This window comes from Streptopelia decaocto, assembly GCF_964273445.1.
Source record: "Streptopelia decaocto genome assembly, chromosome: 4".
In the NCBI taxonomy this organism is placed as follows: Eukaryota; Metazoa; Chordata; class Aves; order Columbiformes; family Columbidae; genus Streptopelia; species Streptopelia decaocto.
The window spans coordinates 20120313-20145544 of NC_138658.1; the positions used below are offsets into that span (position 1 = coordinate 20120313).

Sequence of the window (25232 nt, forward strand, 5' to 3'; positions counted from 1 at the left end):
GCTCCTGTTTAGCAGTTAGGCAGAACACCATTTCTCTTCATTAGGTGTCTGCGTCTGCTGATGAGGTGAAGAAAAACAAACAAAAAAAATCAATTCATTAAAAAAATTAACTTACTCCAACATCTGCTCTTGGCTCCTTGTGATCAGGTAGGACGCTGGTGCGGACCTGTGAGACAAAGGGAAAAAAAAAAGGCAAAGCAAACATTACTTTTGTAATTTAAGTAAGGAGGAAAAGTACTCATACATCTTTTCCTCATACCTTCTACACATTAGAGATTAATTTAATGGGAGGTATATGTGTGCATGTGTGTATATATATATATCATTTAATAACAATTAATGATTTAAGTGCAGTATCTTCTGGTTCCTGTGGAAAAAGCGTCTCACCGCTACCCATTTATCATTCTGAATTTTCCTCATCCTCTAAAGGCACAAAGGCTGTGCTCAGTTGCTCCTTCATTAAAATCAGATTGCTTGGCCCTAGCTTGTCAGAATTCCTCACCTATCTGACTTATCTTTGGTTATCTGGAACCAAAATTTTCAAACAGAAATGAAATAATGTACTACACTAAAAAGTATTTTCGCCAAGTACTTGCCTTTGCAGGCTGATATGCAACAGAGATCCCGATCCCCAGTCTCACACAATGCCTGACCCTGTCTCCTCCTACCACTTTCTAAGCATCTTTGAGGTGACAGATACTTGTAAGACATCTAAAGAAGGAAAGTCTCCATATTCTCTACACATGGTACCTCCAGTTGTCCCTGCATTTTCTGCAGAGCTGCCATTGTACACAACTACTTCCATTTCACAAGAAGTAATACGGGACAACCTGATTTCCTTACTTCTGTGGTTCCCAACGTACAGTACAGGTTGTGTGTGTGTGTTTAGTGTCTATGTAGTTTTACTGTTGAAGGGTGATTGAGAACAGAGAACTAATTAAACAGTAAAAATGCAATAGAAAAAGCATAAGAAAATCTCTGTAACACTCCTCTAATACGGCCTGCCTGAGCCAAAACAACCCATTGGATGAGCTTGCTGGTAAAAAGATGCCAGCTTCAGCAACACACGAGGGAGGCATGTACTGAGCATTCGCATCTGTTCGATTACCTAGCCTAAATCACAGATATCCAGTTACCACAAGGGCCCTCCCAAAGAAAAACTTTTGGCTTTATTACAAAGTAAAACGCAAACTCATTTTGCAACTCTGTCAGCAAAAGACTCATTTTATCCCATGCTCTCAAATGTGTCCTTCAAGTCTCTTACTCTAGCTGCAACTTACTATAGAAAAGAAACCCCTCCTTTAAAACAAAGATAATTTTATTTGTTTGTTATCCTAAACACGTTACTAGAAAGGGCCAACCAAAAATCTGCCACAGATGTGACAACGCAGAACCTCAGTCAGTTCTCTTACCCCTTGATTCTCTACAGTGAGAACATTTTTTTCCACAAAAGCCTGAAGATAGTAAAGAAATGCTATATTAAATTTAATGAGGGCCAGCACACTTTAGAAATCTCTGGGAGTCCTCATTTGGATGCAATTTTGCATTTGTATTTTTTCCACAAATATAACATTAGCAACTACGAGGTACTGGGCTTTCTACAAAACACTAGTACAAAATTTTCAACACAAAATTAGTATCTAGAATTTACTTGTAAATATTTCAATTCATAAATGAAAATAAAATTACTGATGTCTCCTCATTGGTGATACTTGTATTACCCTTTTGGGGGTGAGGAAACAGGGGAAATATCCTAGGAGCAGGTTTGTTTCTTGAAAGAAAAGACGAGGTGTCTATGTCAGGCCAAAAATTCTATGTCCTTTTAAGATGCTAAAAAGCTGTTCTATATGCTAGCTTCAAACTTATAATATCTAATAATAATATAACAATTACCCACCTTCTTCATCACTGATTTATAGGAAGGTATATCTGTAATCCAGAAACAGTTCAGCAAATATTTTAAAACATGTATTTTTTTTTGCCTGACACTAAGGTGTGCTTTAAATCAAGAGGAAGCCCAAGTATCTCGTTTGCTTATTGAAATCAATGGAATCCACCGTGCACTTAATCACAAAATATTCATTCCTTCTTTAGCTGGGTGAAACCTCAGTTCGGGAGAACTTATTTCTGGTTTTTCTGACCCAGCAGAGAAGTGGAAAGGGATGTCAAAACCTGACAAACCTACAGAATGAGCCTTCCATGTAACAAACCCAAATTTCATAATTCCAAATGGAGTTGAATAGGAAGAAATTTGTTGCTTGTTTGCAGTTCCTATCTCACTAGTGTCACAATGAAGAACTAGAAAAAGTATCCACAACCTTCAGTTTTCAGTTCTAAAATATATTTTAGTTCAGCTACATGGTTGCTTTGTTTGGTTTGGTTTTAATCACTTTAGAACCAGTAGTCATACAGCCAAATATACATAAATACTGCATTTGGTGGGACTAGCATTAGATTGAGCCTCTCTTCTCTCTGAAATATATTCTTTTTGAAAAGAAACTGGGTTTTTTGATCCAAGCCTGAGATTTTTTTTTTTTTTTTGAGAAACAGTTTTAAAATATTCATTAAAAAGAGAAGTTGTATATGTGTATACAAATACATACACAGGAGCTAGAGTCTGGTCCCTTTCATGTTGTCTGTTGGTTGAGTTCCCAAACATACTTAAATTCTCACAATACTACAATTATCAGAGTCCCACTCAAAGATGCCAACATAGGCCCAGGTAAGCATCATTACACACACAGTTTGCAACCAAATATAAAACGTAAGAACCAACTCAGCTCTAGTCCCAATCCACAAAATGAAAGGGGAAAAAACAAACAAAAAAAGAGAAACATAAGGGATTGGCAACATCAAATATTCTCCCAGTACGTTACCTGATTAAACAAACTGCTGTGCTTTTAAAGACCTTGTCATAAACCAAACTTTTCCCTAATGGCCCCAAGAGTATTCTAAAACTACTGCAAAATATAAATACATACAAAAAGGCAGGTTTTGATCTCAAGCATCCACTATTCCATTATAATTTCAGTTCTCATTATTTTTTCTACATTTCCCCAAGAAAAAACATAAACCTGTGAATGGTGAGTTTATTTGGACTTGGGATAAGACTGAACTTCCCTGGATTAACACAGATAAGAGACATATGAAAAGACAAAAACAAGTAAAATGAAATACAGCTTGTAAGCTAGGTCAAATGGAAAATGTGGCAAGTTTTCATTCTAGCTAGTTTGTAAAATAATGTAGCTATCTTATATATGCTACAGCTTGTTGCACCTGGAAGAACACCAGTGCACTAGAGTAGATACTCATTTTACTTTTTCTTTTCTTTAAATCTCATATAGAACCACATGCAATGAGTAGCTATCCTTATACTTTCTAGAGCATTTATCGCAGACACATCTAAGTGTTAAATTGCTCTAGGCATAAATATTAAATTCAGCTTTAATTAACTGTCCTTTCATATAAGGCAGCTTTATATGATTAAAAAGAATATTTCTTTCAGTCATTCATGGCAGTCTAAGCCACATCCACACACACTGTCAAAGTTCAGAAGACAGAATCATTATCATTACTGAAACTTTTGCACCTGCCCTTAATTAAAGCCTTTGCATTTCAGTTTATTATTAAAGGCCACGTTTAGAAGGCAGTTAAGTTTTACAAAGAAATCATGTTATATCTTTTTCTCAGTTACCCTAGATTTACCTCATCAGATCACCAGCGGCTTCCAGTGACTTCCCAGTACTTACTGCTGTTGGCTGCTGAAATGCACTATTCTGTCACCACTGTTATATTGCTCACGGAATCTCACAGTAACCAGGCACACACCACAGCAAGGTAAAGCACAGGATAGAGATATTCCTAAAAGCAGTCACTAAAAGGTTGACTTACGTTCTTGAAAAATTGACTTGTACTCTTTCAAAACAGTACCTTCCTGGATGGTATTCATCATGTTATTCTCTCAGTATAAGTCTGGCAGTGGTACAAGAACACAATATGTGCAGACAATTTTACCTTCATGTTACCTGAAGGTGCTCTGGGACAGCGACCATCTGCACCCTTCTTTCTCCTCCAGCCCTTTATGCACAGCAGGTGAGCACTGAGCTCTGCTAACAACCCCAGAACCCCACAGACAGAAGTACAAACAGTCTGTCCCCCACCTCTTCACCACCCCTCAGAGTCAGGGAGCACATTTCTTATAACTTTTCAGTCAAATAACTTGTAACTTCATGTATATGTGCTGGATCAGCTGAAAATGCTGAAATTGTTACTAGGTTCTGCAACAATATTGATCAGATTTTATAGGATAAATCCCATTCCACCACATGCAGCAAATTAATTTTAGAAGACTATATTGATGAGGCACAGGACATTTACCAGGTATTTATTTTCATCATATAGATTAACAATTTGCTAAATAGTTCAATCAACATAATGTAGTCAGCAAAGTAAAACACTTTCATCAATACTTTGTTGGATATCTGCTTATTAGATAGAAGACATAATGCTAATACAGCCTTTTCCCAGACTTTATTGCATAATTATTTCTAAGAGTCCATATAAAGCAGAACAGAAAAATCTTTCCCAAAAGGTGTGCATGTGGCATTGCAGGGTTTACAGTTCCAATGGAAAAGTTGCTATGCAGAGAGATGGACAAATGTTAAAAATAGAGACAGAAACAAGTAAGGAGAATACAAGCTATATCACCTTACTGTAATGCTTTTGCATTGGCCTTACATACACTACATTTATTACACAATATATTAATAAAATAAAAAGTATGAAATATTGTATACATGTATTTCTATACCACCTATTGTATTGAAACTAGGACTTTCCCTACTATATGTTTGCCCTTATTATTTGCTGTATACCAAGTGACAGTTTCAGCTATGTATTTATCTGAAAGGGTCAAGTAGAAGGGCAGGCATATCTGCATATGGTTGGATACTTTTTATAGACAATATCTGATTGTGACTCTCTTGCAGAGTGTGGAGTCAGAATCATTTACTTGTGCAGCATTGACACTATGTACTAGCTCCAGGCACACTTCCCAAAAAATAAGATGTGGATAAGAGAAAATAAAAATTTCTCAGTCTCTAAGAGTCTCTCAAACTGCTTTCCTTCTCAAATTCTCTGCAAGTGAATATCTTTCTCTTGCCTGGTAGGCTGCATCTTTGTGTGTTTTCTGAAGATGTGGAAGTGTACCTCATGTCCCAACACATGGTGCAAGATTAGCATTAGGAGATCCCCCAGCAATGTCTGAGGTTAACAGAATTTAACAGCTTATGTAGCTGCAAAACACAAAAGCCTTCAGTATTTGATCATGAATATGGTTTTGTTTGTGTATTTCTAGAGCTGGGCATATTATCAGAATTGCCTTCAAAAACCAAAATCCACAGTTCAGAAATAACAGATGTCTTAGGAACATTCGGTAATGACCGCATCACAACAAACACACCACCCCTGCAACATCCAAATGGAGGCTGGAATAGACCAAGTGACCGAAAAATCTGTACACTATGAGTGCTTTAGGACGTGAGAATCAGATCAGATCCACCAAGGCTTATTATGACACCGACCGTACTCCTGCAATGTCCCTCAGCAGCCAAGATGGCAGGAGGAGCTGCAGCCTGGGCGCAGGGCCCGGCTGCGCACGGCTCCCAGCGGCTGCTGCTGACACGTGCTCTGCAAATCACCACAAACAACTAAGAACCGACTGTACGGGAGATGTGCTGGGAGGAAAAAAGGCAGCTCTTGTTAATACTCTTTCCCCTACAAAGCACTAAGATCACATACACAGCTTCTTCCCTAGTATGCTCCAAAACTGAAATGCACAAAGCTGAAAAACACACATTTGAAACACAGTTTTAACAACTTCGCTATTTCTAGGTCTATCCTCTTCCATAGCTATTCAAATGATAACTCATCTTTGAAGATAAAGTCCCAAGGTTTGATTTATCTCTTGGAATCCATGGGAATATGAAAAAGCTGACAAATCTACCCACATAAATCTAAATAATCCTTAATATGTTTTCAGTGTGTATAATGAAAAAAGGGAAGGAGGAAACTGTTTGTTTACCTTGTTAACATAGTACGTGAGTATCTAGCATGAGTGCTACATTCAATTTTTTTTAACCTATTTGAAACAGCTTTTTTTCTTCCACTGAGAAAGATCTGTCGACTGTAAGGTTATGTGAGAAAGTAGAAGTGACAAAGAAAAATGGTCTTTATAAATTAGAGATAATTAACGTTTCAGTCTTAGCATCATTAAAAATAGATGCTCTTCTGCTACTAGCAATTAATTTGCTTTTTATTGTGACTTGGGGTACAAATACTCTGCCAGTATCAGTTGCTGCAGCACATTGTTTTTCAGGGAGAATAAAAAGCCATGAATTGCTGCACGCAGTTAACTCTCGGCGAAGAGGTAATGCAGACCTATGCTGCAAAGCATCCTTGTTTTGCGTGATGAGATCACTCCCCCCTTTGCAAACAGCTGCTAGCAAAAGATGCCCTCTGCACTGTGGTTTTAGTGCACACAGTTTGCATCCCTGAACAAACACCTATGAGTGATGGTTGAAGCAGTGCAGGGGTTTGAAACACTATCCGTTCCCAGCTCTGCACATCTAGCCATGACAGAGAAGAGACACAGCACCCACCGGCCCAGAGTCCCCCCCTCAGAGACAACTGCCGACTGACAGAGGCAGCATCCCATGGAGGGTTGGTTGGTTGGTTGCTTGTTGGTCAACCTTTTTATTTTTTTTTTAAAGTCACAAATTTGCTTGCATTACAATGCCTGTTATTTCATTATTTCGCTACAAGCAGTCCCTTTCCTCCATCTCTCAGTTCTTCCAAATAAAACAAAACCATATGAAGAAACCTTCTGTCGTCTTATATAGGTACTGAATATTCCACGCATTTCCTCAGTTATAAATTTTATATAATATAAAATCAAGTTTGAAGTATTTAGGCATTATAATCAGGCAGTAGGTCAGCTACTTTTCCCACCCCCACCATAATTTCCAGGAATCACTCCTTTAAAGTCAGTTACATACTGGGAAAAACCTGAAAAATCTGAAGAGTAAAAATCCCATTTGAAGTGCTTGCGATGCCTGTGCTTCCCTGCCTGAAATATAGAAGTCACAGAAGACAAATTCTAGTTTCTGTCAGCAAGCTACTGATAGAGCATTCCTAAGCTTTTTTGGCTATTCTTTTATATAGGCCAGCCAACAGGGAGCTGTTACTTGCTCAAATCTGAAAACCTCAGGGTAGTTCCACTATCCAAAGATCACCATCCAGACTACACAAACTAAAAAATGAAGCCAGGGAAACCCATTTTCTGACAAATTACATTCCAAAGAATACTCACTCCAGAACAATTAAGAAAATAACATGTAGAAATGCATATATAGGCTTTTCTCTCACACTTTTTGTGTCCCCCGGCCCCATCTACATGTGCATATTGCTTGAACAAAACATGACTGATCTGGCAATCTCTCAGCCTGTCTGTTTGAGCACCTTGGTCCCCCCCAGCAGAATATAACCCAAGTGTTCGAGCTGCAATTTCAGGGAATAATGCTTTCCTAGAATGAAAGTATCCAGCAATGCTCACAGGGCCTGAGGCAGCTGGATAGAGGAAAAAAAAAAAAGAAAAAAATCTAATTTCCATATAAGTACTGGAGAACCTGTGTCAAAAAAAAAAAGTGCTAGAGAGGCCAAGGAAAGAACTTGTATTCTAACCACTTATTTCAGGGGATGCTTGAGAAGATACAAGCCAAGAGTGGTAAAAAGCCTATACAGTTGTCCAACAAACAGCCAGTCGGTCTCGCTTCAGTATGTGATGCACAACATAAATTAAGGCAAGTATTGCTGGACCAATTAGATGATGAGTTAGACAGCAATATAAAATTACTAGAACACAATCTTTTGCAACAAAACTTGCCTGAAAATTTCACTATGACTCTGAATATCTTGAACACGCTGAATGGAAATTCCTATTTTTTCTTTACTGAATAAACAGTCTATTTTTGAGTATGCTAAAATCTGCATTTCATGATTTGTATGTACTGCCATAAAAATCATATTAAATTCTTCACAATCTTATAAATTAAACACGACACCATTTACACTGATGAGCCAGTTACTTACAAGAAACAAAGTTTATATTTGCATCTAGCATAGGTATTTCCAACATTCCCAGTTGCTCAACAGATTGCAACATTTACTTAAATGGCAGAAGGTTATACACATATTAAACACAGGAAATAAAAACATATCTCGCTGCCTTCAACAAGTCTGGACCTTTCAATACGCTCTACAAAATATCCCTGGGCCTTCTGACTCATGGGAGAAGCTGAAAGCGAGAACTCAGAATTGAAAACCCGCTGAAGGAGTCATGCCCCCAGGAGACACGCTCCACCTACGTTCCCTCTGGAAGCTGATGATGTCCCTCTGCCAACACCTGAACGCATTGCCAGCTGGGGGCTTTACATTCAGTATTTTGAACGAGCTATTTTTACATGAGGTACAGCACTAACCAACTATCCTCTCCCACAGAAGCAGAAAATTGTCATAAGATTACCCGAAAAGAAAGTTAAATATTTTGTCTCAGACACACACACACTTGTTTTAAGGTTTAAACATGTTTTAACTTGAGTTTTTACATTTTAAAGTGAACACTTCAGATCAGTTGTGCTCAGCCAGTTAGTCTTGACCTTCTTCATTTCCCACCGGGTGTCCTACCCCAGGGAATTCCAGCAGCGGATCTTCCCTGCAGTTACTGCTACAAACAGTTGCAGCAGCATCACCACCACAAAGAACTTTTGCGAAGACTTGAAACAAATAAAATTGCTTCCCTAAAACCTGTTTCATGTTTACAAGCAGTGCCCATGAGTCAGTATTCTAGACACCCGTAGGATACACTGAGAGAAGCAGAGAAAGCTGCTTCAGTTCTACCATATTAAGATATATGTGTGGAGTACACATTTTCTGAATAACCCTGCTCCCCTGAAAAGTGGTCATAAAAGTTTGAAAAGCAACCAAGAGCCTGATATTTTAATAAAAAAGTATTAGCAACCCAGGGCTGTAAGAACCTCCAGATCATTTGTTTCAATATCTTACGGTGAGACACTAAATAATAAAACTCTCTTCACACATTTTTTTAACTCGATCTTGAAATAATTTGATTTTTTTCTCCCACTCTTCTGACTGGAAGGTCATTCAAAAAAAAGTGATTGATATAATAGTTCAGAGTCATTTTCTAATTTGCAGCCCAGCATTATTCATGGAGACTTCATACTCATTTGCTCTTCTGCCAACATGGTCTTTTAGCTAAGTAATTATTTTCTATTCCTCATACTGGTCTCCTGATGTATTCATAAGAAAGGAATCATATGCTCTCTCATACTCCATTTTGTTAGGACAATAAGCCAAACTTTTCCAGTACACTGTCACACAATAGGTTTTCTATTCCCCAGATCATCCTATCTGTTCCTTTCCTAATTCATGTCTCTTGAACACAAATGATGACATTACCAACAGCTTTCCAGAAAAGGCCTAACTAGTGTATATTGAATATAGTTCCCTGGATTCATCTGTGAATCCTGTTGGCTTCTCTCCACTGCATTAGATCCTCTTCTCAGTCACACTTTGGTCAATTAATTTACCTGCATTGTCCTTCATATAATTTGTTTCCAACATAAAATCTTAGTTTATCCCAGAAGTTCACATCTGTAAAAAATACAGGGTCATGTACTTGGAGACTGTTTTTCACCCCATTTCTATTATTACAGAGTGAGTGCTTTGAAGCAGCTCCGGGGGAGAAAAGTTGTCTCAGCTGGCAACCTCTGTTCCCTTAGGAGATCGGGTGCACACACCAAATTTTTCACTAATAAGGGGAAGTTGAAGAACTCCTACACATATTTCCAGAAAAGCAGGGAAAATAAGATCTATCAATAAGGATTTTTCTTTTGTTCTTATGACAGCTTGTGATAATGTTTGAAAAACAGCAAAGGCTAAGGTCTGGCGGTGGTATTACCCAACAGATAGTAATTCACTTCTGGTTTGGGGAACTCTGGGTAAAATCGCTCAGCAGATATACTGTGGTAGAAGGCATAAATAGAGGTTAGACAGATGAGAGGGAGCACGTAAATTTTTTTTTCAGGCCTGCTATGAACTCTGTGTTCTTTGTCTTAGTAGATAGGATCTATCTATTAATAGAAGTTCACCTTAGCATGCTTTTAGCTGTACTTCCCGAGGTAATGGCCCTTCCAACCTGTAGAACTGCAGTGCTGTCATGCAACTGACTCTTGTGTCCAGGGCTCCCACTTGCTCTGTCTCTGTTGCTAACAATCCATGCTTGAGGGGACACAGAATTTTCTCACAGAAACCTCTGGAAGCTCCTGGGAAAATAAACATTCCCAGCTATCCAAATATAAACATCCCTTACTATCCAAATATAAACATTTCTAAAACTATCTACAAAGAAAAGATGCACAAATTTTTTTCATTTGAGAAAGCATTTGGACTAAAACAGTTAAACTTGCATAACCTGAATTAAGTTCCTAAATATATAAATACCCAAACAAATAACTTACTTGTCAGCCAGTTTTAAACAAACAACCTGACCTTTGCACAACCCCTCTCTCTCTTTTGAGATGAGAAACTGAAAGGGGGTTTATTTATTTATTAAATAAATACACTGCTGGCTTCAGAATTGATTTCAAGATAGATGTCTCATCTCTTTCACAATCTAGATTAGTTTCTGCTTTAAAGTCAAGAAGCAGGTATTGCTATGGGCCTACTTCACCTCTTCAGCAACCTAAACATCATTTTGCACCTACAAGACAAGACAAAAAGCAGATATTGCACAGCTCCTTTACTTCTCAATACAAAGCAGTAACAAAGACTATTTTACGTTAATAGTATTTCATTGTTTTATCACTGAAATTTTATTCACAGTCACTTCCATATAAAATGTACATGACTTTTTTTGGCACATGAAGTCTTCCTCAGGAACTCAGGAAAGCTTGTGCTCCTGAAAATGTGTTTGTCTCCTCCATCATGTCTGCTTGTCTAATACAAGGCTATCTACCCCTATAGGCCCTTAGACAACCCCAAAATTGCCCTAAGTAAGAAAGCAGACACACTCTCCCTGTGATCTTTCCTGAAGTTTCAAAGCCAAGCCATCTCCACTCTAGCCCACCAGATACATTTTCTGCAAGGTATCCAAATGTCAGCCACAACACCACAGCGTATTAAATGAAGTTGCCACAACCAGGAGACGGGAAAGCTACAGCACAAACTCCGGTGACAGCTTTTCCCCCCTCGCTTTCATATTTCACATGCTGCTCCTTCATTTGTGATGCACAGGATCACTTTTCAGTATCGCACCCTTTGTTGCTTCTAGCTGAGCTCTGCTCAGACGACAGCCCTTGCTGACTCACCCTCTCCTTCCTCAGCAAATGACACAAAATACTGTAGGACTCAGGGATTTAAAGTCAGTATTATCTCTCAGGATATATACAAATTGACAGCCGGAATGAGAATCGGAAATTTCAAAAAGGCATGTATTTCGATGCCACTGAACAGAAACTCCGGTTTCAAAAAACATTCTGTCAGTAATCACCCTTAGTTTGTCTTCTTCCAGAAGCAGTCAACTCATTAAAAGTCGAGTTGGTTTGGGGAGGTGTAGTTCTGCTCCAAGTCTAGATCAAACTGGCTTACAGAAGATACCTGTATTTTAAAACATTAGCAATCCTCAGACAGATCAAAATAAATGTTAGAAATTCACTAGAAAGTGAGCATACAATAAGAATAGGGGATAAAAAAGGCACATGCACATTTTAGCAGGGATGCTTTTATGTCATGTAGATTAGATGGCACAGAGTTAATTTCTGTCTTAAAAAAAAAAAAATCAAAGGAACATATCTTGCCATAGATGATGTAAATTTGCATAATTTTTAATGGCTGACTACAGATATCACAACTTTTTGAGAAGGACTTTTGAAAACAAGTTGGAGAATCTACCTACTTAATAAACAGCACATAAGCTATGCTTCCAAAAACGTGCTAGCAGCCTTAAGTACCAAAATAATTTTAATTCATCAACCACACAGCAACAGCACTAGTTTCACTCAACCACAAGTAATACAGTAAAGCTTGCCAAATACAGGCTTTAGCAGAGTGGTGTTGATCTCTACTTCATCCAAGTAGAGACCAGCCTACAATTTCTCCTCACCTCTTCCCCCACACTCAGTAGAATCTTTTCCCTTGACACAGGGAATAATTATTTATAAAAGAAAAGCATTTTAATACAAGATGAATTATATGAATGGTAGTTAAACATGTAAAAATATGGTAATCTCTTCAGCTTGAGGACATGCTGTTAATATAGTGCCCTGAATAGAACAGCATTCTAATATGCTGATAGGATGGTGGTAGTTCTAGAAAATATAATGTTTAGAGGTTTCCCTTTCCAAAACTCATATCTAAAAGTGAAAAAGATGTATGCAACAAAAAACAGCCTCTATATGAAATAATGTTGTATTCATAGAGCATCTCCCAACTCACAATAAATTCTGTATAAACGATTGCAGACCCTCTGCATCCAATGTGATTCTTACAGGAGTGGTTCAAACTCAGCCATCTTGCAGATGGGTGCTTTAAACAAAAATTAGAAGCAACACAATATCCCACTAAATAAAACACACAAATCTTTCTCTACCTAGTTCTACCAAGCATTTCAAGATGCGAACTCATTTTACATGAATGTCATGGCTTATGTGCCTGCTTTTGTAATTTCCAATGCTAAAAAAAGCCACACCTAGCAGCGGAATTGTACAATTTCATTCAGAAGCAAACCCCAAAAGCCCAAACCAAAACCAACCAACAAAAACCAAAACAAAACCCCAAACCATCCACAAACACCTCCATATGCAGGTTTATGACTTATTTCTTATGCTATTGGTAAGAAGTCAGGATGTTCATCTAGAACAATAATAGCCTATGAGAAAAAAAAAAAAAAAACTATGAGAATGTAACAAGGACAACAGATACTAGAGGTATTTGGATGAACTGCTTAACATCCGTAATTTATTCTACCTTTGTTTGGAAAAAATCAGAACAGGATAAGCAGCTGACAAGAAAGTGGATATATAGAAAATTAAATTCAGAATCAGTCACGTTACAGTGTCATACTTGCTCTTCTAGCATCAACTACTTGAAATGCATGTATGTGTGGGACTAGCTTATTCTGATATTACAAATTTAGTCAGTCTCACCAAGTAATAAAGTATTTTGAGTAATACTCTATTTTATCTATTTCTCTCGTGTCATTTTAAATTACTAATAAAATGCAACAGCTAACAGCTGATTGTGTTGCATTACAGATTGTGTTAAATGTTGTATTAAGTTAGTGGCTTTTTCCCAGCAATACCCAAAACAGTAACTAAAAACCAAGAAGAAATCTGGATATAGAATAGGTAAAATTAGCCAAGAAATGGGCTACAGAAAGCTATTTGTATACCAAACTGAAGTTGAGGGAAATGAGAAATGGGATAAAGAGGAAAGAAAGGTCCTGATTCAGGAAAGCATTCTGTTTTGAGGCATCATTCCAGCAGCTCTCTAAATACCTTTGCTATCCCAAATGAAAGCAAAGGACAACTTAAAAATAACTAAAACCTTTTTTTTTTTTTCAGTTTTATAGGCAATGGAGAAAAACTGCTTAACGATAAATGATATTTTATAAGAATATGCATAACATAAAGAGAGCATAACCTAAGGGGCAAAAAAGACATTTTAGAAATTATTTGAAACTGCCGATAACAAGTTATTACATCAGAATTTGTTTGAAATAAATACTTTTTCCCCAATCTTAAAACACCCCATAAAGCATGCCTAGATTTAGTCTACCATTTATACACAGTTATTTTGCCAAAAGAAAGAATGAAAGGTGGTCAAGATGCTTTTCAGTATTTTAACAAAATCTTATTAAATGGGAAAAAAAATCCAATAGGTTAATAATCCGATAGGTTAATCCCCCTCTCCCCCCCGCCCCCCCCCCCCAAAAAAAAAAAACCTGCAAAATTAAAATAAATAACCCAAAAATAACCCAATACATCTTTGCTACAATTTCTTCTACATGGACATAAATTTAAGCCTCATGAGAAATGGTCTTTAGTCAGAGGTACAGGAATAAAAACGAGAGGTTAAGCCGAAGTATACAAATTGTTTATTTGTACACCTTCAGTGGACACAATCTAAAAGAGGTTCTTTTTTTCTATCGCATTCCATGATTTGATGAAGTCACTCCGCTCAGTTTTAAACACTAAAAATCTTGAAATAATACCTAATTAAATACTGTTGCTAAGAACCTAACTTCAAACCTGTCCGCATATGCATCATCACAGAGTATTTAATAAAAAGCACTTTATTAAATTCCATGTATCTTGTTTTGGAAAAAATCAGAGTGTAATAAAACCAACATTAGTGGTCTTCAGTACATCACTCCCTGCAAAAACTAAAACATACTTGGACTTACTTGAAAGTCCACATCTAAAAATAATAGAGAATATTCTTTTAAGAGGAAAGCCTAGCATTGATTCAAATTGCATGCGAGACTTCAGCTCAAGATAATATTTGGATTAACAAAATGTGCATGACAGGCCTGATTTAAACACTGCAGCTTAAAACGCTCATCCTCCTACACAGAGATCACGGCACAGAAAGGCAATGAATTATGCACCATTCTCTACACCATCATCACTCCACAAACCCATGAGCAATTCCCAGTCACATATATCTTGAGAGAGACAGTTTAGGGGCATATGAAGGTCTCCCAAAATCCCAAGAAATCCCAAAGTTGCTCCAAGTTAATGATATATGAGAGAAAAAACCAAGATACCTTGAATGAAATTCAATGTTTCACAAACACCAGAGTGACAAAATTACAGATCTCTGCGGGGAGAGGGGAAGCTCACTCATCATGCAGAAGAGCAAATACTTACAATCTAGAAGTTTTTTATCTGTGACCTCATGGAATTTCTTTTCTTATCTACATTCACCTCTGGAGAGCCAGCTAACATCTATTTAAAAATAAATACCTTTGCCCTCCAGAACTGGAGTCCATACCGTAAGTCCAGAATACCAATACTCAGCTCCCCCTGCCCTTTCATTTCTGTCATGATAACTTTTAATTCAATCATCACAATTTAATTTGGCTGTTAATTTCTCTTCCTACATAGCACCTTTGTTCTTAGCACATACCGATTACTTCCCATGACAACTGTGTACAGGAAGCGCTGCCCCGTGACACACACGGCTCCTGGAGCAGCACCTCGCTTCAACTCTCACCATTGCTCACAAGAGGACACAAGGAATAGTATTTTTAGCCTCTGTCAGAGAGAATCGATTCAGATTCCACAACACCCAGAAAACAACCTGACCCTGCTTTTCTTCAAAACTCATATGCCAACTGCAGCGTATGTACCTCCTAGGGCCTTGCTCTCCTACAAGAGAGAATGATTTGCCTTCCCTCAACATCAAGATGAATGCAGAGAGTTGCAAGCCCCTGCAGAGGAACAGTAATATTTACATCTCAGACTTGACAGCACCAGTAAGGATCATGTACCAGAAGCAATTTTCCAGGATTTACGCACTCCCCTGAACAGAAAGTTTCCTGAGCCAGTCTGCCAAACTTTCACTTGTTTCCATTCTTCACTACCAAGAATTTAACACTGACATTTGCTGCAGAAGTTTTTGTTTCATGTAACTTATTATGAAGTCTTACAACTGGTGTGTAAAACAAAAGTAAAATGTATTGCCCTATTTTATATTATAAGCATAAAAAGGAAACATATGCAAAGAAATCCCTTTATAAAAAAATATTACCATTTCCCCTTTTCTAGTTGTAGTTGTAAACACAGCTGGTAGATGCCATTAGAAAAGACCCGTTGCTGCTGAAGGACATCTATCAGGACTGCTTTTTGGTGCATCAGTTTGTTACTTGCACAGATTATCCAAATGACAGATCCTGTTTTACTTCTAAATTCAATTTCTGCTTAAAAATACTAGTACTGCATAAGTTATATTTAAGTGAATGTAGTTCTTTCAAAGACAATATTAAGAAGCAACAGTTGGAAGTGTCAACATCACTATTAGTTCTGCGGCCAGTGATCGATTAATCTTTCTGTGTTCCTGTGTGGATTGAAGGTCATTTTATAATCACAGACTTCACTTGACAAGTGCCCACACTCAAGAGATCTCCTGCCAGTACTACAGTTGTCATCAACAATCAAATTAAAAAAACTTCAGAAAAAAACAGTTCAAGTAGTCAAGTCTGGAAGATTTTGGTTTTTTCCTGCTAAAAACTGCTCTTTAGAACGACAAAAAATTATACAAGTTTTTAACCTTTCGTTAATCTACTGTGTTACAGACACTCAAGATGCCTCAAGAGCATAGCTACTATTCTTGTTTCATTTCATCTAAGAAAGTGTCATCTCAGTGAACTGTTCTTTCCAAGAAATAAGATCTGCAGTTTGATCATCATCATTTTGTCTTGAAAACATTTCTCTGTAAAGATAAGAACCCATACCTACTTAATACCATGTAAGAAAACCAAACTTCCTGAGCCGAGGCTCAGTGTTTCCAGCACTGCCTCCTCCTACAAGAGCGACAACAAAAGCCACTTCCAGTTACGCAGTTCAATTGTATTAACAGCAATATTTTTTCCTCTCAGTTTTTTCTTTCCTAAATTTCCCACATCCTCCACTGATAACAAACAGTCCCAACACATTCTTTATAAATCCTGCTCTGCTGGCAAGCCATGAATCATCTGGCAAAAAAAATTTCTCTTGCATGTAGGGCACAGCTAAAGGTTGCCCCATGGTGAAGGGCCAATATAGCACATAAACTTGCTCTCAAGACACTAGGAGTCAGCACGGTTATGCTCAACTCCTTTCTGCATAATTTTTTTTCTTCTTTAGTAACCAGAAATTGAACGAGGCTCTGTGCTTGACTTACAGCAGCCAGTTCATCATCAGCAAGTTTCACAAAGGGAAGTCCCCTCTGCTTTTCTGAACTTCCACACAGGCAGCCTTTTCTAATTAAAGTCTTCGCAAACTGGATCTGCAGAGTTTCAAATTCAAAATTATGAAAGTTCACAAATATGCTTTTCAGCACGACATGTGGCCAAACATATTCCTGGGTGTTATATATCAGCATTTATAATAGAGTTCCACAGAAATTCTAGTTGCACAAATATTTAATCGCTATACTTATAATACACGTCATTCTCCATGAAAACACACACACACACACACTGGTCTGAGTCAAGCGATTGTTCTGTAATCTAGTCCTGACTTTCCTGCTTCTTACTTACATAGAATAAGATCTATTCTCTCCCTGTATGAAAAAAATTTTCTCACAAATGGCTTTGTTCTCCCGCAAATTACAGGAATTCCTTTACAATAGATCAGGAGGCTCTAACACCCACATTTCATGTTGCAGGCAGGAGGGAATAGTCATGTCCACATGTTTGCATATTAAAATGAGCAACAACAGTACACTCAAAAAAATCTGCATGAAATAATCAAGGTAAAATTTCCAGGGCCTAAGTGGCAACAAAGCAGGACAAACCAAAACATTCCAGTGAAGGTTATAAGGTTATACACAGTAACATTTAAGTCACAGGTATCTCAATTAGGTAGCTAAATTAAATGTCAGCTTAAATCACATTCTTCTCATCATGTACAGTAATAATCTGTAGAATTCCCACCCCAATATATCCCTTCCTGCAACAACAGGTTAATAAATCCAGAACATGGAACAATACTTTAGGTGCCAACTCTGTGACAGATTCTAGTTCATTTCAGGCAGACAAAGGAACTCTAGCCACGAAACCATTCAAAGAAAAATTCTGCTTCTGTTACCATTATTACTATGTGTTTTTAAACATTTGAGAGAGAAAAAGAAACATGTTACAATCCTGTTGTTTGGTTTAGATGTTGAAAAACTGCTTTTAAATTCTAGCACTCTCGATCCATCCTGGTCTGCACCCTGCACATGGAAGAAGTGGGGGAAAAAATCAGTAACTTTCCGTTTTACACGCAGTTCGAGACCACCAGAGATATGACACAATACTCATGGGGAATTTAGCTACAGAGAACTAAAAATATTGCTCTCCATGACTGACACTTTTACAAGGAACACGAACAGTGCAATTTCAAAACTTCTCTCTGGTCAACGGAGTCAGAAAGCCTCCTTCAGGCAGTAGTATGCACACTGCACTTAGGAAGAGGTGAAAAAGTATGCCCAGCCAAGTGCAAATAAGTTGTCGCAACAGGATGAGAACTCGATTCTAATGCCACTGGCAGCCCACTGGCATCCTGAGGCAGAAAGACAAAATTGAATCGCAATCACAGAATGCCAGGGATTGGAGGGGACCTCAAAAGATCATCCAGTCCAATCCCCCTGCAGGAGCAGGAACACCCAGATGACGTTACACAGGAAGGTGTCCAGGCGGGTTTTGAATGTTTCCAGAGCAGAAGACTCCATAACACTCCCCTGGGCAGCCTTTGGTGGGGTTGTGGAGCCACTTGATTTTCCCACTCACTTAGCACGCAGAACATGGGAGTGGCTATCAGCATTCCCTAAAAGCAGGAATATCCTTTAACCAAAAACAAAGGACTCAAGCTAAAGCTGTTGAAATATCCCAGACTCGATGCAAAAACTGGAAGTGGGAACACCCAAACAAGGCAACAAATAGGGTATTAAAGACTTCAAACTGCTCTAAGCTTCTCAGCTATTGTCTGTTTACAATTATTAATGGCAATAAATATGACAGAACTTCGTTAGACAAGGGAGCTTCCTTGCTACCAAGTATTGTTAGAAAATGAGAAAGGGTACACTGATGGAAGCAGCTTGGCATTTTTTTAGCGTGTTTTCTGCTAAAAGGGAAACTTAAGTACATATAATAACATCCCATGAATTTCTCTGTAAAATACCTAGGCATTTCCCCCACTTGACTGAGGGAGAAGCTCCTCATTACCCAGCTGCTACCTTGGTGCTTAGCACCTTCAGACATTAAACTCGGTTACCTGACACACTGATCCTAGCAATATATACAAACATACTTAGCCTCATGCACTGTGGGTAATTCCATAAAAATCAAAGCCTCTGCAAAATAGAAATAAAATATTTGTGACTTGCCTGTGATAACACAGTAAGCCTAGGGCAAAATTAAGAACATAGTTTCTTGTCTCCCATTCCACATACCACAGGATTACTGAGCTTCCTTCCCCTGTTCACAGCTGGGGGTATCCCCCTAATGAATGCATTTATGTATTCCAACCACTGTACTATTTTAATACCTCTTCAAAGCCCAAGACCTAATCAAAACCATTCCTAAAACATGTGTCTCAGCCACACAATCCAGCTGGGCAGAGCTACATGAAAAGCCAGGCTATTCAGAGACTTCTGATGTGTAACTCCCATACCGTCTGTCATCCAGCACACTATTCAAGTGATTCATCTCCTCAGAGGCTTTAGAAACCTGGTCAGCAAAACACAATGGGCCTCTTGGAGCTGGGAATGTTTTCTTGTTCTGAAGAAGAATTTGGGTGCTGAATTAGGACAGAAGATAGACTACATGAAATTATTTTAAAAGCTATGGCTGCTTAACTAAGACACCAGTCTGGACAGTGATACGTGGGAAAGGTTTATCTCACGGGGCAAAAGGATGCTGAGACAGGAATTAGCAGGGCTCATTTGGAGAGCTTTAAACGAGATTCAAAGGGGAATGGGGTTGTGGCTGGGCTTGCATCAGTGGGGCAGCACTCTAGAACTGATGAAGACCGGGAGGCCTTCCATACCTCCCTGGGTGAAATCAGTGTGCTCAGCTTGCTCCCTGAAATGCCTGTACGCCAATGCGTGCAGCATGGAGAATAAGCAGGAGGAGTTAGAAACCTGTGTTCAGGCAGGAGATTATGATCTGGTGGCAGTCACAGAGACATGGTGGGACAGCTCACATGACTACAATGTGGTCATGGATGGCTATGTCCTCAGGGAAGACAGGCCAGCCAGACAAGGTGGTGGAGTTGCTCTTTATGTGAGAGAGCAACTACAATGTATTGAATACTGTCCAGGCACAGATGAGGGGCGAGTTAAGAGTTCTGTGTGAGAACTAAGGGGCAGGCTGGCAGGGGTGATACCGCTGTGGGCATCTACTACAGGCCACCAGATCAGGGTGAGGAAGTTGATGAGGCCTTTTACAGGCAGCTGAGAGCAGCCTCACAGCCACAGGCCCTGGTTGTTGTGGGGGTTTTTAACTTCCCTGATGTTTGCTGGAAGGACAACTCAGCCAGCCAGCCACAGTCCAGGAGGTTCCTCCAGTGCCTTGACGATAACTTTCTGGTGCAAACGGTGGAGGAGCCAACCATTAGAGGTGCACTGCTGGACCTCATCCTCACTAACAAGGAGGGTCTGGTTGAAGCAGTAAAGGTTGAGGGCTGCCTTGGCTGCAGCAACCATGAAATGGTGGAGTTCAGCATCTCCTGTGGCAGGAACAGAATAGCAAGCAGAATTGCAACTCCGGACTTCAGCAGGGCAAACTTTGGCCTTTTTAAACAACTGCTAAGGGAACTGCTGGGTAACCTCAAGTGGAAGAGGAGAGTTTACAGGTCATGGAAGGAGGGGCTGGCCACTTGGGAAGAATATAAGGCTGTTGTCAGAGGGTGTAGGGAGGCAACTAGGAAAGCTTAGGCCTCCTTAGAATTAAACCTGGTGAGAGGGGTCAAAGACAACAGAAAGAGCTTTTTCAAATACATGGCAGATAAAACTAACACCAGAGGCAATGTAGGCCCACTGATTAATGAGGTGGGTGCCCTGGTGACAGAAGATACAGAGAAAGCAGAGTTACTGAATGCCTTCTTTGTCTCTGTCTACTCTGCCGGAGGCTGTCCTGAGGAGCCCCGTACCCCTGAGGCCCCAGAGGAAGGCAGGACAATGGAGGAGTTTGCCTTGGTTGATGAGGACTGGGTTAGGGAGCAGTTAGGCAATCTGGACATCCATAAATCCATGGGTCTGGATGGGATGCACCCATGGGTGCTGAGGGAGCTGGCTGAAGTCATTGCTGGACCACTCTCCATCATCTTTGGCAAGTCTTGGGAAACGGGAGAGGTGCCTGAGGACTGGAAGAAAGCAAATGTCACTCCATTCTTCAAAAAGGACAAGAAGGAGGACCCAGGTAACTATAGACCGGTCAGCCTCACCTCCATCCCTGGGAAAGTGATGGAACGACTCACCCTTGGTGCCATCTCAAGGCATATCAGGGATAAGAGGGTCATTAGGGGCAGTCAACATGGCTTCACCAAGGGGAAGTCATGCTTGACCAACCTCATAGCCTTTTAAGAGGATATAACCAGGTGAATAAATTACAGCAGAGCGGTGGATGTGGTCTACCTTGATTTCAGTAAAGCATTTGACACAGTCTCCCATGGCATCCTCACTGCTAAACTGAGGAAGTGTGGTCTGGATGATCACCCATGTGAGGTGGACTGTGAACTGGCTGAAGGAAAGATGCCAGAGAGTTGTGGTCAACAGGGCAGAGTCTAGTTGGAGGCCTGTATCTAGTGGAGTCCCTCAAGGGTCAGTACTGGGGCCAGTACTATTCAATATATTCATCAGCGACTTGGATGAGGGAAGAGAGTGCACTGTCCGCAAGTTTGCTGATGACACCAAGCTGGGAGGAGTGGCTGACACGCCAGAAGGCTGTGCTGCCATCCAGAGACCTGGACAGGCTGGAGAGTTGGGTGGGGAAAAAATTAATAAAATATAACAAGGGAAAGCGTAGAGTATTGCATCTGGGCAGGAACAACCCCAAATTCCAGTATAAGTTGGGGAATGACCTGTTAGAGAGCAGTGTAGGGGAAAGGGACCTGGGAGGCCTGGTGGACAGCAGGGTGACCATGAGCCAGCACTGTGCCCCCAGTTCAAGAAGGACAGGGAACTGCTGGAGAGAGTCCAGTGCAGAGCCACAAACGTGATCAAGGGAGTGGAGCATGTCCCTTATGAGGTAAGGCTGAGGGAGCTGGGTCTCTTTAGCTCAGAGCAGAGGAGACTGAGGGGTGACCTCATTAATGTTTACAGATATATAAAGGGAGAGTGTAACAAGGATCGAGCCAGGCTCTTCTCAGTGACAATCACTGATAAGACAAGGGGTAATGGGTGCAAACTGGAACACAAGAGGTTCCACTTAAATTGGAGAAGAAACTTCTCAGTGAGGGTGACAGAGCACTGGAACAGGCTGCCCAGGGAGGTTGTGGAGTCTCCTTCCCTGGAGACATTCAAAACCCAGCTGGACACATTCCTGTGCAGCCTCATCTGGGTGTTCCTGCTCCGGCAGGGGGATTGGACTGGATGATCTTTTGAGGTCCCTTTCAATACCTAACATTCTGTGATTCGGTGAACTACCTTTCTTTTATAACCTCAGACCTTGCCAATACACTAAAAAGCAGCTACTTAACTGATTTACTTCTAAACCAGTAGGCTAGGGTTTTTTAATACCAAATTTAAAATTATTTTAGAAAACAAAAACATTGAAGTTAGATTCAGTGAAATAAATTGTTGTTTTGTACATCACTTTTTCAAAGCTTCTTTATTCAGTTTGTACAATAGTTTTCAGGGAAAAAAAAATAACAATTTTTTCACCCAGAGGCTAAAATTTTGGATTTGAAAGCTAGGTCCCATAACTATGGGTGTCAATGACAGTTTTTTCACTAGCTGCATACTTCATTTCTGTTTTCCAGTAAAAGAAGTAGGAAATAACACCGTCAGCACTTGGAAAAGTGAAAAATGTCTTAATTCCTTGTATTTAACAAGGTTCTTTTTGATGTTTCTTTTCTAGTAATGCCTCTTTTGGGCATATCCCACACTAAATTGAGCATCTTGACTCTTCATTTCTCTTCTACCTCTACTACCCTAAAGTCAATACCAAACAGCAAACAATGCAGTAATATCACTGTCATTGAAACAAATTGTGCAGCAGCAGTTACTTTATTGTTAAGATAACACATGCAGTTTCTGCAATGGTTTCCATTCTAGGAACACCAAATACTGGCATATTTTCTGCCCTAACAATATCTAAGCTGCTAATGGCTATTTTCTTCAAAGCTAGCAAAAAACAAGAGAAAAATATAATAGGAAACAAGAAACTGATGTCAAAAGTTCAGAATTTTTAGACCACAACAAAAAGAATGAAATTACAGTATCATTTTAATTAACTGCGATACACTTAATCAGAATCACCCTTTCACCAAGATACCTCATGGGAAAATGGATTTACCTAAATGCTGGACAGTCTAAATGCTGGACAGTAGCAATTTAGTATGGAAAGTACAGTCTGAAAAAAATTATTCTTAATGGGGAAAGAGTCAATAAGTGCCATGAAAAATGTGATGTTTAACAGGTATTTTCCAAACATAAATAAAAATATCTCACACTTTTTGTGAAACAGATACTGGTTAAAACAATAAAGGACAGCTCCTAGCTGTGCTAAAGTGAGTTACGCAGGTCACTGAAGTTACAATGCTACAAAACTACAGGCTTTGAGTCTATAAAAAAGAATCTAGTGTAAAATCGGAACTTCATTTAAATTAAATCAATAGTAATTTTGAATTTAACAGCTGAAAAAGTGGAATTTACATGGTTTAAAATGGCTTAACAAAATTGGGGGAAACAACTGGAACTGAATTTTATTGCAATATGCAGTACATATACTGCAGATTAAGTGTACATAGCCAAATCATGCCAGAAATTAATATAATGAATTATTGGTCAATGTTTTCAACCTAATTTTAAAAGTGTTGTTACTTCAGTGCTGTTTCTTACATGAAAAAGATTCTCTCACTAAGCAGGCAAAGGGGAGGATGTATTCTGAAGACTCATGATGAAAATTCAGGAGTCTGTTTTCTTAACAGATAGTTTTACCTCTGAGCAAAATTGAACCATTTTTCCTTTAAACACAAGAGCAAAATGGAACCATTTTTCCTTTAAAAACAAAAGCAAAATCTTTGAGAACTCCAAAACTGCGAAGGAGAACCTGTTTCACACCAGAAATGTACCTAAATCTTGAAACCCCTATTTTCTCCATAGAAAAGCAGCTACTTGTGAAACAAAATAAAATTATTCACTGAACTGCATTTTTCTCAAGATACTGAGGTCCTTACTGAACTTATTAAAAAGTTTGTTGTTGCCCAAGTTTAAAATGCTCATGAGAGAACAGTGTTTCAAATGTACATAAACTAAATTTGATCATAATAGCTTCATTATTTCATCGAGACAGCTTTATGTTAGGATGGCCCAAAGGAGATTTTCTATTACTTGACTAGTCTTCCATCAAAATGAAAGCAATTCAGTGTTTTAAAGAAATCTGCATTAATTTCTGACATGTCACTCTAGCTCAGTGTTAACACTAAAGCTGCCTAAAGAATCATAGAACTGAAAAAGGTAAAAAGCTAAAGACTGAAATACTCTGATATGTAGCAGGGTCCAAGATCACCTTACGGCTTTGATCAGCTGAGTCACCTGGAACCACCTGCTGCCATTTGGTTCACACCAACAGGCTGAGCCAAACAGATACAAAGTTTTGTCAGAAACATTTTGCAAATAGCTGTGGTAGGCATTAAATGGAAATATAGCTACATTGCCCAATGTAAAAAGAAAACCAAAACAATCACTGACATGTTTAACCTGGAAAAGTATTTGGGTATATAAAACACAAATTAATATAAAACAATGAAACCAGAAGCTCACCCTGCATGTCAGACTTTTAAAATTAATAACATAACTTTAGATCTCAGAAAGACCTCACAGATGCTGAGCCTCTCAAATACGCTAAAGGAGGGAAGAAAGGAAAAATAAATATCACCCACCACCCCAGAATCCCATCAATTATGATTCAGACCTTTGCAGCTCTGGTTCTTCTTTTTCTTCAAGTTCCATCAGTTCACAGCATTTCATGCTCTTCAGAGTTAGACTTCTCCAACATCAGAAGGCTGACAAGGACAGTGGATAGTCTAGTTGGCATCTTACTAAAAGCTGCAATTTATTCTAGACCTTTCCAGCAATTTACGATTTAGTCACGATTTCACATTCCCACTATCTTGGTGACCGTATTACTGATAGCTGCTACAATTTATATGTGTGTGTTTTCTTATTAGAAAAATACACGTGTTCTT

General features: G+C 39.0%; 1 protein-coding gene across 3 annotated transcripts in view; it reads right to left on the reverse strand.

The window, feature by feature from the left end:
* The window catches only part of INPP4B (inositol polyphosphate-4-phosphatase type II B), a 320380-nt gene that overhangs the window by 128675 nt on the left and 166473 nt on the right, over window positions 1–25232 (reverse strand). For all 3 annotated transcript variants that reach the window (XM_082050912.1, XM_082050914.1, XM_082050913.1), the window contains exon 9: window positions 116–166. In XM_082050912.1, coding sequence (XP_081907038.1) covers window positions 116–166 — 51 coding nt within the window. The remainder of the gene's footprint in view (window positions 1–115; window positions 167–25232) is intronic.